The 18,223-nt window shown below is 39.4% G+C and overlaps 1 protein-coding gene across 1 annotated transcript in view; it reads right to left on the bottom strand.

The window, feature by feature from the left end:
* The window catches only part of CFTR (CF transmembrane conductance regulator), a 92,567-nt gene that overhangs the window by 61,358 nt on the left and 12,986 nt on the right, over positions 1-18,223 (bottom strand). The window contains exons 2-8 of the mRNA XM_075743648.1: positions 17,497-17,607; positions 16,108-16,219; positions 8,697-8,912; positions 7,694-7,783; positions 6,136-6,299; positions 5,537-5,662; positions 1,579-1,825 (exon numbers count right to left, since the gene is read on the bottom strand). Coding sequence (XP_075599763.1) covers positions 1,579-1,825; positions 5,537-5,662; positions 6,136-6,299; positions 7,694-7,783; positions 8,697-8,912; positions 16,108-16,219; positions 17,497-17,607 — 1,066 coding nt within the window. The remainder of the gene's footprint in view (positions 1-1,578; positions 1,826-5,536; positions 5,663-6,135; positions 6,300-7,693; positions 7,784-8,696; positions 8,913-16,107; positions 16,220-17,496; positions 17,608-18,223) is intronic.

Raw genomic sequence — 18,223 nt, forward strand, 5'->3', positions numbered from 1 at the left:
AGGGGCCTACAGGAGAGACTGTTTACAAGGGCATGGTGTGATAGGATAAGGGGTAATGGCTTTAAACTGAAAGAGGATAGATTTAGATTAGATATTAGGAAGAAATTCTTCTCTATGAGGGTGGTGAGGCACTGGAACAGGTTGCCCAGAGAAGCTGTGGATGCCCCATCCCTGGAAGTGTTCAAGGCCTGGTTGGATGGGGCTTTGGGCAACGTGGTCTAGTGGAGGGTGTCCCTGCCTGCAAGCAGGGGGGTTGGAACTAGATGATCTTTAAGGTCCCTTCCAACCTAAACCATTCTATGATGATTCTATGAAAATCATAAAAATCTATTACCTGCTTCTTATTTTATATTAAGGTTCAGATTTCTGATTTAGATGTCTAAGTTCCATATTAGGTATTTTACCACACTAAAAATAATAAAATACAGGGTTTTTAAAAAAAAAAAATAAATATGTAAAAAAAAAAAAAAAAAAAGCCCAAGATTTCTCCCCCAAATAGAATAAGAATTATTTTCCTGCGGAGTGATTTCAAAACAGCAGACAAAACACAGAGTCATAGAATCGTTTTGGTTGGAAAAGACCTTTAAGATCATCAAGTCCATCTGTTAACCTAACACTGCCAATCCAACCACTAAACCATGTCCCTAAGCACCACATGTATGCACCTTTTAAATACCTCCAGGGATGGTGACTCAACCACCTCTCTAGGCAGCCTGTTCTAATCATTGATAACCCTTTCAATGAAGAAATTTTTCCTAATATCTAATCTAAACCTTCCCTAATGCAACTTGAGGCTACTTCCTCTTGTCCTGTTGCTTACTACTTGGGAGAAGAGACCAACACCCACCTCACCACAACCTCCTTTTAGGCAGTTGAAGAGAGCAATAAGGTCTCCCCTCAGCCTCCTTTTCTCCAGACTGAACAACTCCAGTTCCCTCAGCTGCTCCTCATAAGACTTGTCCTCTATCTAACAGATAGAGTTAATGAGAATTCACCCTGATTTGACTCTGCAGATAAGCCTCTCATGCTGGTAAATGAGCAATTCATCTCAGCAGGTAAAGTAGGTAATAATTATTTGACCAGTACCTTAATTATGTTTACTACTCATAATGAATGAGATGCACATTTGCATAAGATGCACAGTCTCCTGCTGTTGTTGCCACTAATAGCAAGGAAAACAGAAGATCTGTGACGGCAACTACTGGAAGCCATGCTATATTAAAAACATGTACTAATTCTGTACTTCCTTTTCGGAAGGAAAAACATCTCCTAAGCACCACAATTCATGATATATTTTTATTGAGTCCCTTATTCTGCAATGAGAAGGAATAACTAAATGCCACTTTCAAAAAAGGCAGCGTGCAAGCGGCATGAGACTCCTGTGGTTATGCTGCCTGGGGAACCATATAACTATATCAAGATTTATAATGACATTTCATGGTGTGTAGTCAAAGCAACATATAGTATATTCGGAAAGTCTGCATAAATGCTGTGCGCTTTCGTTGATCAACTGACAAGATAACATGCTATAAAGAATTAGCTTACGTACTTGGGAAGATTTTAGTGTATGTACCCTACCTGTATTTTGTTTATTGCTCCAATAGAGTCATACCAGGTCTGTACAGACCCGGGAAACTGCCTGGTCACTGTCATTCGAAGAACAATGCAGAAGGAAATGGTGGTAAATATTTTTCGGAGAATAATTCCTTTAGTCACAGCATATGGAAGCACAGCTAAAAACACCACAAAAAAGCCTGAAAAGAAGAAGGCTGAGCTGTTGAAATATCTCATATAAGCAGCTTTTCGGGTTAGCTTCAGTTCAGTTCTGTTAAAAAAAAAAAACACCAAATACAAATAATTAGGATAAGATTCCAGAGTTTACATCTTACAAATATTTTGGATGGAACTGCTGGTAAAGCAATTAACTCAGAGGCTCATTCATCCTTGTTATTTTCTAGGATTACAGTTAAAAAGCAAGATTCAAAACAATTTTTGGACCTAAAAAATAATTGGACCCAAATTTTGGCACCAATGTTCAGAGATGTCAGACAATATAACAATGATCTACATCACAATTCAGATACTTCATGAACCACAAGCCTCTACAATTCCTGGCACAACCATCCTTAAACATCTAATGCTGTGGTATACGATACCTGCCCAGAAGCGTCATCCCATACTCATCTGGTCATGTAGATACAGAACTCTCCTAAAAATAAGATACTTTGAAATGCCAGATTTGCTGTACATGACCATAAAAAAAACCAGGAACAATCCACAATCTGATTATGTCATGTCCTTTTGCAGCTCCACTCATGAAGTAAGGTATCAGTTAACCACAGCTTGAAGAGGTGGAAGGCAGGGAGTCTACTCTTGCGCTTCCTTGCTCCATAGAAGCTTAGTCACAGAGTAGCTTACTGACTGCTGTGCGGTCATGAATGCAACTGGTGATTACTCTTAGCTGCTTCCGCAATCTCTATGCATCTTACAGCAAGCTATTAAATAAAAAGAGAAATAATCCAGGGAGCGTAATTAATTTTTTGAGTTGATAACCCTAACTCACAGTGCTGAAGCTTTCTATTGACTGCTCTCATTTTGTCTCCGTTCACTGCACATTCCCCAGGTGCCCTGCAGCTCAGCTTTGCCTGAACAGAGGTACCTCTGCAGCCGTGAAAGAGCAATTGCTCTGCTGCAAGAGCAATTAACTGGGGCTAGAGGTGGACCTAGACCCCAAGGTGCAGATTCACTGGGTGAGTGCTCTAACCACTGGGATACTGTGCACAAGTTCACAGTCACACTAGTGATGGTAATATCTGGTGTTCCAAGACTGAGCACCGTAACCTTTATGTGCCCTCTGGTATTGAGCCAGTGTCTGCATGCAAAGTCCATCCAGGAATTTTGGGCTCTGTGGAACCTTCTTTCAGCTCCACGCTACATATGCATGAGACTTCCACATGCATCCCGCATCTTACCAATTTTTGTCAGCCAAAGTGTTCTTAAAAGTACCTGGCAGAAAAATCTGATCTCAGCCAGTTTTGGAGCAGGGTGCCTAGTGCTTCTTATTAAGTCTGTATTTCACAAGAGAGGCCTACAGAAAGTAGCCAGGCATGCAGGTCACCACCATGGAGTAGCCACTGCCCTGGAAAAAGGGCCTTGTAAATCCCTCCAGAGCTTGTATGAGACTGTGGGTGGCAGCACTGAATAGGGATAACAAAGATTTTTGGGCTTAGTGCTCATCCAGTCCCACACAAACACCTGTGCAGAAGCTACCAAAAATCCCCTCAGCGCTGAAGCACACAGCCACTACTCCAAAGAGGGAGAATCAAAGTACTACCCCTTTTCAGTGTGCTCCCGGGTACCAGCCACAACCTGACCCAGCCACACACAAAAGTTTTCCAAAGGTGGGTCTGTCTGTGATACAGGCTTGAGAGCTCTGTAAATTAAGCACTCTTGGGACAGGTCTTGCTAACACAACATGGGTGCTTGGAGGGAGATGCTTGGGCATGTATAGAGTGTCGACCAATGTATGTCTGGTTTTGAAGTGATGCTGCAGGAATCAGTACAAACACATGAGCTTGAGATTCTTCACTTTATATAAGGATGTATCTTCTGCTGATAAAGTATAGACACTTCCAACCTTGGACTTCACCTTCTCCAGTGCTATGCTATGGTTCAGGGGAACGGTTTGGTGTTGTGGTTTTTTACTTCTCTGAATACATTGCATAGCCCATAGGAGTGCGGGTATGTTTATTCGGACACCTGTTATGAACAGTTATTATCAGTACACTTAAGAGGGCACACCGGAGGCAGCCCACATTGATCCCTCTGAAGCGTCTCAGTTCCCCAGGGGAGTTTGCCTGCGGCAGTGTTACACCTGCAGGATGGCCAGCCCTGCAGCTCAAGTCTACCAGAGTAAGGGTACAAGTCTATATCTAGTTCATTAGTTGATTAAACTGGGTTGTATCAGAAAATGCCAGCGTGCAGAAGTAATGACTAAGTAATGACTAAGTTACAACATACTGTTGCTAAAATACAGGCATGGCTTCACGCACAAGGTCTCGTTTCCTCCCAGCTTAACAAGCCAACTGATTGGGAAGCCCTGCAGAGCTGGCTTAGCAAGCAAAATTCAAGTGAAACTCTGATATTCCTGGGATGACCTGCTCTGGTGATGTCTTCACCAAGTGATCTGTCAGATCACTCAAAAAAACTATGGTATTTTGGTGCAGAGAAGTAGAAGAGAGATACTTTGATCTTATAATATTGCTAGCATTCTTGTCTTTTAAGAATCCACGCATAATATAATAAAAATCGAATTCCAGCATTACAAAATTCACTATAAATTATTGTAGAAAATCTAGATCATAAAATGACAGTCCTTCTTCCATGTTTCTGTGACCATTTTGTGGACTAAAATTTATTTAATTCATTTCTACAGGATTTGGTCACAAGATGCGGTCTCGAATTTCCTAAAAGCAACGCATGTGACTAGTGACACCAGGGGAATCCTAAGCTGGTTCCATCCTCAAGCTGGAACTGCTGGTCTGGATTCAGACTGAGTTTTCTCTGATTGTTTATAGCAAATCATTACAAATTTTAAGATCTTCCTTATTCTAAAGGTAAAGAACACTTCGCTTTCCCTGGATTGTCTTTCAGAAAGCAGCTGGACAAGGTGTTTGTGTAATAATATCGCTTCATCTCTTTTATTTATATGATAATATGACACATATTTCTTTTATTTTCTTTTATTTTCCCAATCACACACCTGGCACAGAATTTTAATTCTCTGTAAAGGACTAAACAAACACACGGGACAGCTTTAGTGCAGCGTCACCCATCAATCAATATGTCACTTCTCCCTTCCCCCAGGACTCCCTGTCTGTAACAAAGACCTTCTCATAGCTCTCAGCTAACTAGGTTAGCTCTTTTACCTCCTTTCTGCTTCGGGTCTGCTAGTTCCAGTTCAATCTCGATTATCAATTGAAAATATAAGCATTATACAAGGCTATCCACAGACAATAAATGTTAACGGAATTGTGCAGGATGAATACATGAAGCTGTGCTACTTTAATCCTTTCACAGATTGCATGTAACGTTTAAAACCAGCTTTATTGCATTTCTCGGAAAATGGCTGCACAGGACTCATACTATTTCCTCCACTGCAGAATAGGAAAGACTGTAAAGCCTTAAGTAACCATCACAAAAGGGCTTTTTATTGTAAGATGAGGATAGGGTTGGCCAGAAACAAACACAGATGCCACAATTGTTTTACCTGCACAAGCTAACCACTGAAATATCATTACAACAAATGAGGAAGCAAATTAAAAAAAATAAAAAATCTCACCTCCATAGTGAACTTAACAAATTGGGAAAAAACCCGAGCTGCAGTGTGGGAATGCACGGTTAGTTTGTGGAGGATTAATATTTGTGTGCTTTACTTCTTAACTAACAAGACCACAGATGGTGTTCATAGCCACCTAATTTTATTTTTTTTTTTCTGAGCACATAAAAAATTTGACTAACAAATGAGAACACTTACTCACGGATGCTTTCAATCATTTTTTCCATTGCATCTTCCCAACAATAGGCTTTAACTGACTGTATATTTTCAATTATTTCTGAGGTGATGACAAGTCTCTCATTGATCTTTCCTGCCCTCTTATTCCTACAAAGTAAAAAGACAGTCGGTCAATCTTCATCTTTTTCATCCCGTATACTTAGTTTGTATCCCATTATATCTTATGAAAACACTTTCCCTATATGCCTACACTTAAAATGTTTATTTTAACAGAATTATTATGAAGAATGTGAAAGGAATTATTAGAAATCTAGTAATTATTTTACTAAGGAGAAAATACAAGCTCTAAAAAGAATAAATCAAGTCACTAACAAGGAGTTTTAATTCTACAAAGCATATCACTATTTACTGCATGTTAGGCCTTTCATTTTGCTAAGTTTAGACAGCTGCTGCTAAATACCTCAAGGCTTGTCCATGACTTTCCCAACACAGCCAACACTGTTTGGACTCCTCTTTTGTAACAATGTCATAACTAGAGATCCTTAATCAAGTAGTATAAGCTTCTTAAACCAACGTGTTTCAGGAAAATATATTGAAATATTTTAAAATGGTCTTGTCACCTGTATTTCATCATCATTTGTCCCAGCCAGGCTTGGAAAAAGGCCAGGACTATTAGAAGAGCAAGTCCAGAAAATGCGGAAGCTTCTAACATATCCCAGAGCAGTCCCATCAGCAGTGCCACTTGTAAAGGTGCAATCCACACAAAATGAGCCAGAGCAAGACCCTGTGGAAGCCCACAGCAGAAAATAGTAATAATACAAGTTATAGATGTGCTCTGAAAACTACATGAAAAGGAAGAAGTCGTTAAAGTGACACTTTGAAAAATGTAATGAAGAATAGTACAAATATTTCAAGTCGTAAAACAAGTTTATAAAGGAGGATTTGTGATCCTGAGCACATAGCATTCTGGGTGTTAATTATGATGACAGCACAGCAATATATATACATTCCACACCTAAACTTTGATTTTTGTAAGGCAAAGTTCAGTCTGCATTTGTGTCTTTGCTATGTATACACATGAGAAAAAATCCCAGCTTTGTAAAAGTAAACAGAATTTGCCATCGATGCTGGCTTTTTCAACCACTGCAAGATGAGAAAAATACACAGAAGGTCTTTTGAGAGTGATTTACTCTGATATAGGAGGCGAATATTACCTTGGTGAAGAGATGACTGTTGTTTGAAGACAAGTAATTTAAAACAGACTGCTGCCTACTTCAGTAGTGTTCCTTCATACTGGGGAGATTTTGGACTGAATCCTGTGATCAGGCTGCACAGGGGTCTGTGTTACCGCAGCTACACTGCTGCAACGAAGGGGCACTTGTCCCAGCTTGTTCAGCACTAGCTGACATTGCTCTATATAGTAATGTAGTGCTTAAAGTAAATGCACCTTACGCTTCCAGCCATGTGTCTACAGTCTCTCCGACCTTGCTTCTTTCATAGGAAGCAAACCTCGTACTACCAATGGGCCAATTAAACATACTTGCTGAACAGAAGCTCATAGAGCTTCCAGTCCCCAGACCCATTAGCAGGGATTTACCTCTGTGCCTTTAATGAAAGAGAAGTTTTACAGGAGATTCTGGAAGTATTGTCTAAGACGGATGTGTTGGGAATGGTTCCTAATAAGGTCTTACATCAACACTTAGTCAGACTTTTAGAAGAGTGGGTAATAGTAGCAACAGGATTCTGAACATCATCGCTTGTTCAACGGCAGGAACAGGCTGGATCACCTTAGTAAAAAGGTACAGTGGTCAGGAAAAGAGGATGGAAGGGTTGAACCAGCAAGTTCTGACCTCTGTGAAACCAACTGCATAACCGAGAGGTTTCCTGGCAGGTTCTCACTGGACTGTAGAACAAGCACGTTTTCATGGCACACCTGGTTTTTAGGTTTCCTCTACTTATAAAGTAGATAAAGGATGTCATAAGTATCAAAACAGGCATTTCCATGACCACATGCCAACGCATTTTCTTAAAGTAGTGATTCACTTTATATCCACAATGAGCACTCAGTGCAGTCCGTCATTTATGCTCCTTCCTTCCTTAATATTTGTCATGAACAGCTTGAAGAATAGCATTTGTATTTGATGAATCGCCAAGTGGATTAAACAAATGATGACGTACCTCATCAAATTTGTTCAGATTGTTGGAAAGAAGACTGACCAATTGTCCGGTACTTATCTTATCTAGAACTCTGCTTGACAGTTTTAAGATCTGTAAAAGAGAACAAAACTGTAGAAAAATGGCCATGTAACTCATCCCCATAAAACAGAATAAATACAGATAAAAATAATAGGCAATGGTACAGTAGTACAAATAACAATTCACTTATCTGCTTATGCTATAAAGAAAGTCTCATTAAACTTGTTATTTATGTCACTTGAATTTAATATAACCATTAAATTGCTTTACAAATATTGATTTATTGATTTAGACCTTGCTTTCTGTTGCATATTTTATGTATATAGATATATATGCAAATGCAAGTTTTAATTAAGCATGCATGCTGTGTGCTGCTGTGCACCCTCAAAAATCTCCTACTGTGCCTATCTTGACAAAAATATTATTGAAAGATGTTTTCACAGTGAGCTTTATACTAGAGTAACTAACATGTTTGTTTAAATAAGCTGCTTTTGTTATTGGTAAAACCAAACATCTTTTTAAATCTTTGGATTTGTGAACACGTGATGCACCAGTATCTGTTGATTCTTCATGCTACAGAGATCTCACACGGTATCATTCAAACTCAATCCCTTCTATGCTATATTTATTGTTTACATCTTCACCTCTAATACTCTTTTAAAAATATTCGTTGGCCACCAGCATATGTCATTCTCCCTTTGCAATACACGTGCATAACAGGAGCACAGTGGTAGAACAATTAAGGCATCTCACCACATATCCAGCAAGTCAGAACTCACACAGAGGCTGACTTCAGTCAAGTCAGACACAGACAAGTATTTAATTCTTTGGACTTAGGAAATGGAGAGCTGTCAGAAACTGATGTTAGCCACATTATTCTTTTGTGTACTTTGTGTACAAAACTATCAATCTTTCAACAAACTGGCCTAAAGATTACGTAAGCTACAGACAGAGGTTTGCCTTTGAGTGTAAATGAAACAATTACCTTCTTATAAATCAAGCTAAACATAGCTATCCTCATTTGCATTCCTATATGATGAAGACCAAATATAGCAGGGTGTATAAGTAGTGTTCTCACAAGGAAGAGAAGGCACAAGCCAATGCCCAGGTAGTAGGCTATGGATCTTTCATCAGAGTTGTCCGGATCATAGGAAGCTATTATTCTTCCCAGTAGAAGGGGTTGCACAGATTTGGTGACTTCCTGCAGATGGAAACAAGAAAAATCATTTTGGTCAGCTGTTTGTTCATTTTTTTCAAAATGGTTAACATTTTAATTTCAAGTCCTAACAACTGAGATTTGCAGCTTTATATCCTCAATGCGGAAGCCAGATCTGTTTGCCGTGCAGACCACAGAAATTTGCAGTAATTGCTCAGGAGAACAGACAACTCACTGCTGTCTTAATCTGTGATGCTCCCGCAACTCCACCAAAGCAAATCTAATTTGTAAATTCTGTTTGATCATTTTCTACAAAAGTGACAACTGAGATTAGCTTCCACATTTGCTTTTCAGAGTTGTAATGGATTAACCACATCATATGACTGAATCCAGTTTAGCAGGCTGGATCTCTGTTTTGGCCCCTAGGGAACAGTTCTCACTGCACTTTACTGGACTCAGAGGACACAGGAACAGAGCTCCTGAAATGAACACCACCAGAACAACACAGTGAGGATATAGCTAAAACATAAAGTAAATGAAAATAGCGACAGAATAAAAGTATGAACAATTTGGATCATCCTACTCAACAGTTCTAGACGTTGTATCCAGGGTTCTAACGAAAGCAGGGTGAGAGGGTTTAAATGATAGGGGAGGTAAGTTTAATAAAAGTCACAGACAGAAACCAGTCCCTCCTGCATTAGTAGCCCCAGCACCTCCCTTCCCAGATGAGCAACATGGTAGAGAGCCAGAGTAGGAGAGGAAAAAGAGGCAGTATCAAACTGCTAAACTCAAGGCTTCCAAGTGATCTGCCATAGCCCTGACTTTACCCTAGCCTGCTATCACATTTGCCCTCAGCCTCCTTTTCTGTTGTAATTAAACCCCACTAGTGTTATCTCACCTTTGCCTTTCATTTCCCTTCCTGCCCCCATCGCTCTCACGCTTTCACTCCTGTAACCTCATCCTTTTCCATCTCTGCCTCCCACCCCCTCTTTCTTTCCCCAAAACCTGCAAAAATCATCGGTGTACTGCGGTCTAATTTGCTTCATCTTCTGCATGAGCTTCTGAAGGGTATGAAGTATCTATGTGCTCCTTTGCTTCATTGTTATACTCAGTGTAAAAATACTTAGTGCTCAGAACTTATTATGTGTGCCTCCTTATCCTTCTTTCTGTTGCGTCTCAGCAGAAAGCATCTGATACTTCAAAAATAGCAAGAAACTATTGAATTATTTTTTTGTATGAATGTGTTAAGTTCTGCCAAAAAGTTATTAGTACTGCCTTCCAGCCAAGAGCCACACAGACCACCATACAGAGACTCAGAGAGAAGCGAACCAGTGAAGTTCAGCTGTAATTAATGTTTTACAATGATAAATAGATTGGGGAAATCCCCTTTAATTTTTTCCCTTCTCCTTTGGGTTTCTTTTGGTCTTTTATACAAGAGCAAACCCAAGTACCTCTACAACCTGTACTGTAACCCCTTTTGAATGTCACTGTTAGTGGAGCTGATATTCATCATTCACTTTTTCCACAGAAGAGATGACATTTTACATTTCAAATAGCATACCTGCGCTACACACTACATTTCCCAAATTAAACACCAATGCTGTAAACCTGGAGCCGGTTTTGACAAAGACTTCAGTGTTATTAGTGGGCAAAGGGAGGAGTGTTTATTAAAACACACATGACCCAAGGCAGCTGTGCTTAGACCACATGCATCCCGAAGCGGCAAACCAAAACTCCTCAAAACTCACAAAATACAAAACGGTCACCTCTCAAGGACAATACGGTGCTTTCATACTCTCAGAGATTCCAAGATAAGCTTTTATATATAGGCTTAAAATAGCAAGGTTTGTTGGGGTTTTTTTGTATTTACTCTTTTTCCAGTGAAAATGCCACACTCCGCTGCTGTGTTTGTTGTGACTATAAAGGTATTGCATACATGCCTAGCTTGCTCGAAAAAAAGGTGATTTACAGACTAAGGGTAGAATAATGGCTGGCAATAAGCCAAATCATTTGCTATCTCATGGGGCGTGAAAATTCACTGGTTTACAGTGGAGATTTATCAGTTTACTTACCAAAGTTATTATTATCCAGTCTACATACAAACGAAAGCAGAACTACCTGTTTTTCATTTTTTGTCTTGTGGCCTCAAAATTACACACTGATATAAACATGGATAAACAAACTGATTAGAATGACCTGCCTAAAAAAAAAAAAAAAAAAAGGGATTTCTGCATCTAACAGAAAATCCAGTTTTCAAGAGTTGTGTTTTTCCTTCTCCTGTCCTTGCTCTTCCCTCTGCATTCATCACAGGCCATTGAGAAACTCAAAGACAGCCCCCTCACAGAAATCTTAATTAAAAGAGCAAAGATCTGAAGAGAAATGAGAGTGTGACACAGGATACCGTGCCAATCTGACCTGGTATGGCTATTCTTACACAATGAGCACTTTTATATTACGTGTATCCCCCATATGCTCAATCATTCTGCATTTGAAGACAATAATGCACATCTCTGTTTTGGCATATGCCCAAGAAGTGCTTTGGGACTTTCATGTCCCTCCCTGCCTCCTCACTCACACCCATGACCTATATGCGAGAACTTCAGGAAATCCTCATTAGGGTCCTTTGGGATATGATACTAAAACCATTTCTAAGTTAATGTTAGCAGCTGCTGTGCCTGAGTGGAAATATACATTTCATGGGGATGAATATAAGAGAAAAATGTAAGTAGAATAAAACCGATCCTCACAGCAAAGTACGCAATTTGTTAGCCTGTATCGTGCTAAAAAGCAAGATTTTTGTTTCACTGTCATATCACCTTTTCTTTAAATTGCAAGACACATCTGCTGATGAGGTGAAGCACGGAAGCTGTTTCGAGCAGCAGGGGAGCAGATACATTAAGTGCAGTAACTCAACGTGCCTGACACAACGCTATTTACGAGGGAGAGTCGTAGTACTCTAGGGGGCCAGAGCACAAGTGTCCACCCTGCAATAACATCATCACCTACGGCGCGTGAGGGGAAAGGGAGAGACGGAAAAACTGCTAGACCTAATGAGAGCAAAGCTGTGATGCCAGTTGCAACAACAACTACACAAACAGCAGGGATGTCAGCAGAGTTTAAACCACGCTCCAAGAAAGGTGCCGTGAAAATGGCTCAGGAATTACACAAGAGAAGAGCTGAAAGGAAAGTGAAGTTCAAAAGAACGCACAACTTGATTGCACCTATGCCAGTACGGCACAACATCCTGTCCCCATTCAAATTAATGGCAAAGCTCCCATTAATTTCCGTGCGCAGGGCCTGAAAAGAACACCAGAGGCTTTAGCAGCGAGTTTTTCCTCTTACAGCTTTCAATAAAATGAAGACTAATGATAACGGAATCAAGACTTTAAACTAAGATTTAATCTTCCCTTGTTCATTGTGAAAAGTGCAGATTTTGTTTCCTATGTGCTGAATTGCCTGTCTGTGATTTCTTAAAGAAATGAAAAAAAAACCACAAACAAAAAAGAATATGACTCAAAAATTCTACAGTCCTGTTCTGTCCTCACCTGGTCTGAAATTGTACTCCGTTAAAAATTCCACACACAGAAATCAACCCTGCACAGTCCCACATGTGCATGCCCACACACACTTCACTTACCTGTACTCTGGGAAAGGAAGTTATCCTCAATATTGCCCGCAAAAGCCCTCAGACACTGCTTAACTTTTAACAGGAATGCATGACTCCGATAGTTTTGGCTGGCAGACTCTGCAGGAACACCTATTCTAGTGTATGATAGGGTAAATTTGTAGAACTGCTGTTTTCTTCAGAAACAAAAACCTGACATGAATAAGGAGTTTCTGGCTTGATGAGGAAAAAGGTTAAAAAATTAAAGGCAGTAATGAGACGGCAGGAGCAAATAAAAGACAGAATCAGGTAGGAGTCCACAAAGGCTCTCATCCCAGAGAAGAGTCACCAAACGAAGTGAAAGAGTTTAGAAAGAAGGATTGCTTAGATAGCAAGAGGCCCTGTCCTAGGTGGTTAACTGCCCTACCTGGACAAAGAGAATTAATTGACTCATCGACTTCCGTTCCAGCCACATTGCCTCCTGCCTTTCGTTCTAGGCATGAACTTGAGCTGATTTATTTGTCTTCCGTTGGTCACACAGGCATAGAGTCAAAAGAATTGGCTTTGATCCATTGTGTCTTTCCTAAAGCCTATGCAGCCCTTTATGTGTGAAAGACTGGGTTGAAAATAGGAAAGAATAAGAAAAATTCTGGTAAAAGAGAAGCAAAAGAAAACTGAAATCACATTGAAGTTATTTGGATTTAGAGGTTTTGGAGTTTGGTTGTGTTTGGGGGTTTTTTGTTTGTTTTGGGGGAGTTTAGAGGGAGAGAAAGATGGCATTAAAAGTGTGGAAATCTGGTCACTGCTGGAGAAAGAGGTAAAGAAATAAGGGGAAAGATAAGCACTGCAATAGAGAAGAGAAGAGAAAGTTGAGTAGCATGGAGCAAGTTAACACTGTAAGAAGGGAACGAAAAGATACAGAAGAGAAAAATTACCCATTTAGACCTTTTTTTAACTGACCACAGAACTCAGGCAGGTTCTGTGCCTGCCAGCCCTGCATGACACTCAAACAGCCAGAGGGTAGCCCGGGGTTTGATGCAGAAAAGCCCTCCAGAGTGAGCAGAGACAGCGCTGTAACCATCATCTCCACTCCCTTCTCCTCGTGCAGCCCTTGTGTATGGAGAAGACAAGCAGGGCATGTCTCTTTGAACCAGATCTGCACCAGCAGCGACTTCAGGCTGAGAGGAGTGGCAGTGAGAGCAGACCTGAGGCTCTTCACTAGTGACAGGAGTCCAAAAAACTGGAGAGACTTAAACTGGGAGAGAACAAAGTTGGCTGGGGAGCTGACTTCTTGAATTCCCTATTTTTAATCAGAATTGTGTACACCCATGTGTGAATGTATCTATCCAGGAGAAAGAAGCAAAAAGATAAAATGTAAAAAACTTTTTCAAACTAGGTTTTATTTTAAAATCAAGCCTTGGCACAGAGAAATTTCAGAGTTGTTCTTTATGAGCTACATCTGGGAGACAATCTAAATATGATTGCAAAAAATGAAGGCCTATAGGGTGTTTGTTTTTTTTTTTTTTTATTTTGAATCCATGAAGCAGCATGACAGACTGAGGTACATCCTAAATTTTTGTATAGACTAAAAAGAAAGTGAACGCTGCATTTTGAGGGAAGCAATTTCCATTTTCATTTGAGAATTTCTTCCTTTTTCTTTAGAGCATTTTACTTTATGACTCTCTGATTCTACTACTGATACTCATTTCCCCTAGACATGGTGTTACAAAAGAAAGCAGCAATCAGTTTTTCCATAATTCTTAGGGGAAAATCCAATCTGAAGTGAAATCATAGTCCATTATTAATTATCCAAATGAAATCAGCAGTGATCTAAACCAGAACATTTGCATGTCCAAATTAATACATTTAAGAATATCTTACAGGACTTTCATCCCAGAACCCTCAATAAATTTACCTACTTTGTAATCTGCAAGATCAGCCTGTCTTTCACACAGCCGTGTAAACAGGAGGGACTCCATGGAAGTTTATTGGGGTGGAACCATTCCAGCATAAAACTAGCAGAAGTCAGGCTCCAAATTCGATGCTTACCCTGAGAAATGCTCTTTGACCCGAAACGCTGCCTGATGCATTAGAACTTTTCACCCTTAAAACATTCCCTTCTAATGCTGAAAAGTCTGCATGTAGTTAAGGACATGTGTTTTAACTTTCAGCATATTCTTATTTATGTTTCAAGTGTTTTATACAAAATTATTAAAACTTGAAGGTATAGACATTGGTGTGGTTTCATTTAGCATACATCTGGCATGGCTGCCATAGAGCAGATTATGATCTTTCTTCATCTACCTCCCGGAAGATCTACCTAGCTTGAAATTTCCCTTCTACGGAGGAGTCACTAGCAAGTTCATGGGCATGATGACAACTCTCCACACTACCCTCCCCTTTCTGCCTGTGAGAGGGGTCATTCTAATGGGCACGAAGGTTTGCATAGTTCCTTGGGATACTCGACAGAAAGCCAGAAGAAAAGAGAAGTTTAGTTTTATAGCAAGCAACACGAACTTCAGAGACATTTGTGGGCTATTTTCTACAAATTCCCCTTCCGCTCTTCTTCTGCCCAATCCATGACCTTGAAAGTACCGCTAAACTAGATCACATTCAACACTAATGCCATTGGAATTAGTTACTTACTGTATCAATCTTCCAAAAATAAAAATCTGCCCTAAAGATTCATCTCACATCTGAAAACACTATCTTGAGTACATCTGGCCACTTTGGGCCATTTGGGCTATTATAGCTGCAGTTTCTCATACCACAGCATTTTCAGCAGAGAAGCATGGAGTTTAATATCTCACTTTTATGACTAAATTGCAGAAACTTGAAAATAACAGGGATATTTAATGTGCATATTGGTTAACAGTAATTTTCAGATTTACAGTCTGGCCATCCAACACACCTAGTGAGACATCATTAATAAAAACTATTTTCACAGCTCCTAACCCCAGTGATAGGATTGTCAAACAGGTGGCATTTGGTAAGTCAGGGTAATCCTAGCTAACAAGTTGGAAAGGTGACAAACACAATCAGTTCCGACTTTCACATCAAGTTCCTGACCATACATTTCGGAGCACTACGCACCAAGATCCAAGCATATCTCACACGGTTACTTATGCAGAATTGTTACCACTAATGAAGACAACTTGTTTATTGCATACATAAAGCTGAATAAAGTATTTAACTATGAAGCTGGCTGATAGTCACTTTGACAAAATTGACTAAATCATGTGAAATTGGACTCTCGTTTGTTTTAATGTGAGGACAGAAAATTCCTTAGAAACGTCTTAAAAACCGTAACATGAGAAAATGATAACTTTAGTTCAGCAGCGATACAAAAATTCAGGTGCTCTACCTGTACTTGGAGAAGCATATGCCAGCACCTAGCACTACGTACATGTCAAAATCATTAATATGTATGTTCTAAAGATATTAAGACATTATCAGAAAATACTTTTTTTTTAATGAAGGTCCCTGAGTATCTCTCTGTATTTATTATCTTTATAAGCAATACACAGAGCAAAATCTGTAGCTACTCACAGGATTCTGTATTAACTTACCAATCCCTAACACTTGGATCTATTTATGAAACACTAAAAGTTTACTGAAAAAACGAACAAATCTTACCGCTAAATATAACATTATTCCGTAGAACATGAATTTCCAGAAAAAGCATCGTCGAAGAGCATTAATAAGTTTGGGTTTTTTCTCTGAAGTTGCCAGCTCTCTGTCCCACTCTCTGAAAAGGAACCAAAAAACAAGGCCATTAAGTTGCGCGAGCAAATACATGGGTCTATGGCTCTGACATACTTCAAGTCACTCAAGTATATCCAAGGAGATTTAGCTAAGGTGACTAATGAAAGAAAGCTTTGCAGAGACCCCAAAGACCTGGCCTTCATTGACTTGATAGATCTATAAAAGTTCAAACCTAGTTCAGCCACATATTTGGCAGTTTTAAATACTCAGCCATACATCACCCCGCAGGGAATTAATTCATGAAAAGGTCACATTGTATGTTTTAAAGAAACCTGCTGTACTTAAGACCAAAGGACAAATAGTAGGCAAATAAATGTTTTGGAGCTCTTTCAGGCTGCAAAAAAGAAAACACCAAAAAAGCATCAAAAATGTGACTTTTCTATTGCGCAGCACTATTTTTAACCTGTGTTGCTGGGACAATAGTTTTCTATTTGATAAGAAATTGCTGATCAGAAGCAATGCAATACACAGAAGGCATATATTTAGTCAAAATTCATCTCACAGATTAAAGCACTCCTAAGAATTCCCTCAGCTAGGTCTTTTCTCCATTTTTCAACAGAATATTAAATAACCAGAACATTCCATTTATAAACTATCAAAATGCATCGAACATACCAATGTTTTCAATACTTTCTACCAGTTTTGAATACATATGTCACACTTCAATTAAATTTGATTGGCACAACACTGCAGACATGAGCTGCCCTGGCACGCCAGGGAAAGCTAAACCGGAGGCTGGGGGAGAGGGACAAGATTTGGGCACTTGTATCTTTAAGAGTTAGTCCCAAGTGTAGCACAGTTTCTGAATTAGGACCAACTGAAATAGGGTAGAGAAGAGAGGAAGCCTAAATGAGGACAGTCGGGGCATGATTTCTGCAGAAGCAATTGTCTGTCAAAGGTGGTATCAAAGGAAATTAAGAATGTTATTTAGTCGAAGAAAAAAAAATAACACAAGGTTTTACAAGGGTATTTTGGGAAGAAAGAACAGCAGAACAGGGAACTAACATTGAAACTGTGAGTCTGGCCTCATTGGGCAATGGACAGATGTCACAGGCACCTGCATACAGTAATTTAGAGCATCTGGGTGATACATCTGCACCAGGGATCCCAGTCAGCTCCAAAGGACAACTGTGTGCTGAATGAGCCAGTCAACGGGTGCAACCAGCTTGCACCCAATGCTATTTAAACATTTTATCCAACAGCTTTTTAATGAAAATTGCAGTGTGATTGCTGAAATGTTATTTCATGAATCTTTCATACCTTTCTAGTTTTTCAGAAAGATTATCAGCAGAGTCCGCAGAAGGGATTTGATAAATATCTGACAGTTCCAACCGTCGTCTGTACCCCTTTCTCAAAATTGGTTTTGTCCATCTACACAAAAAAAAAAAAAAAAAAAAAAATTAAAAAATCAGCAGTTTCTGAGGTTAATTCTGGAGTTGCAATGTCTCACCCTGAATATTTTGTCCACAGCACATGCACACACATATACACACACAATGACATAATATAGTGCAGCTCTGCATTGTATTTACAAAATTATATTGACAAATATAACATTAAAAGAATATTTCCAAAATTGTTGCATTTTATCAGTTTTGAGGTGGGATCATGCCCCAAACCTCCTATTCAGTCAGTAGCAGACAAATGTTCAGGGGATTGAGACCCTTGTACTGTATTTCCAAATGTGTGCTATGTCCATATAAATAAATAATGAATCAGAACTATAGTAAATTGGATGTGTAAGTCTCATTCCTGTAAGACAGAATATAGCTTGAGTGTTCCTTTGACAGTTTACATCGCAGTATGCACTTAACACATGAGATCTTTCACAGGACTCATAAGATCTTCATTGCGTCCATCATATGTAAACATTCTGCATTTCCTTTTTCAAATGTCATGTTTAAAAAATTGAATACCAATTTAAAGGGCATACTGAATTAAACCAAAGCAGGAAAAAACTCCAGAATGGCTATTCTGTAGAGAAAAT

The sequence above is a fragment of the Balearica regulorum genome, chromosome 1 (genome assembly GCF_011004875.1).
Source record: "Balearica regulorum gibbericeps isolate bBalReg1 chromosome 1, bBalReg1.pri, whole genome shotgun sequence".
Taxonomy (NCBI): Eukaryota; Metazoa; Chordata; class Aves; order Gruiformes; family Gruidae; genus Balearica; species Balearica regulorum.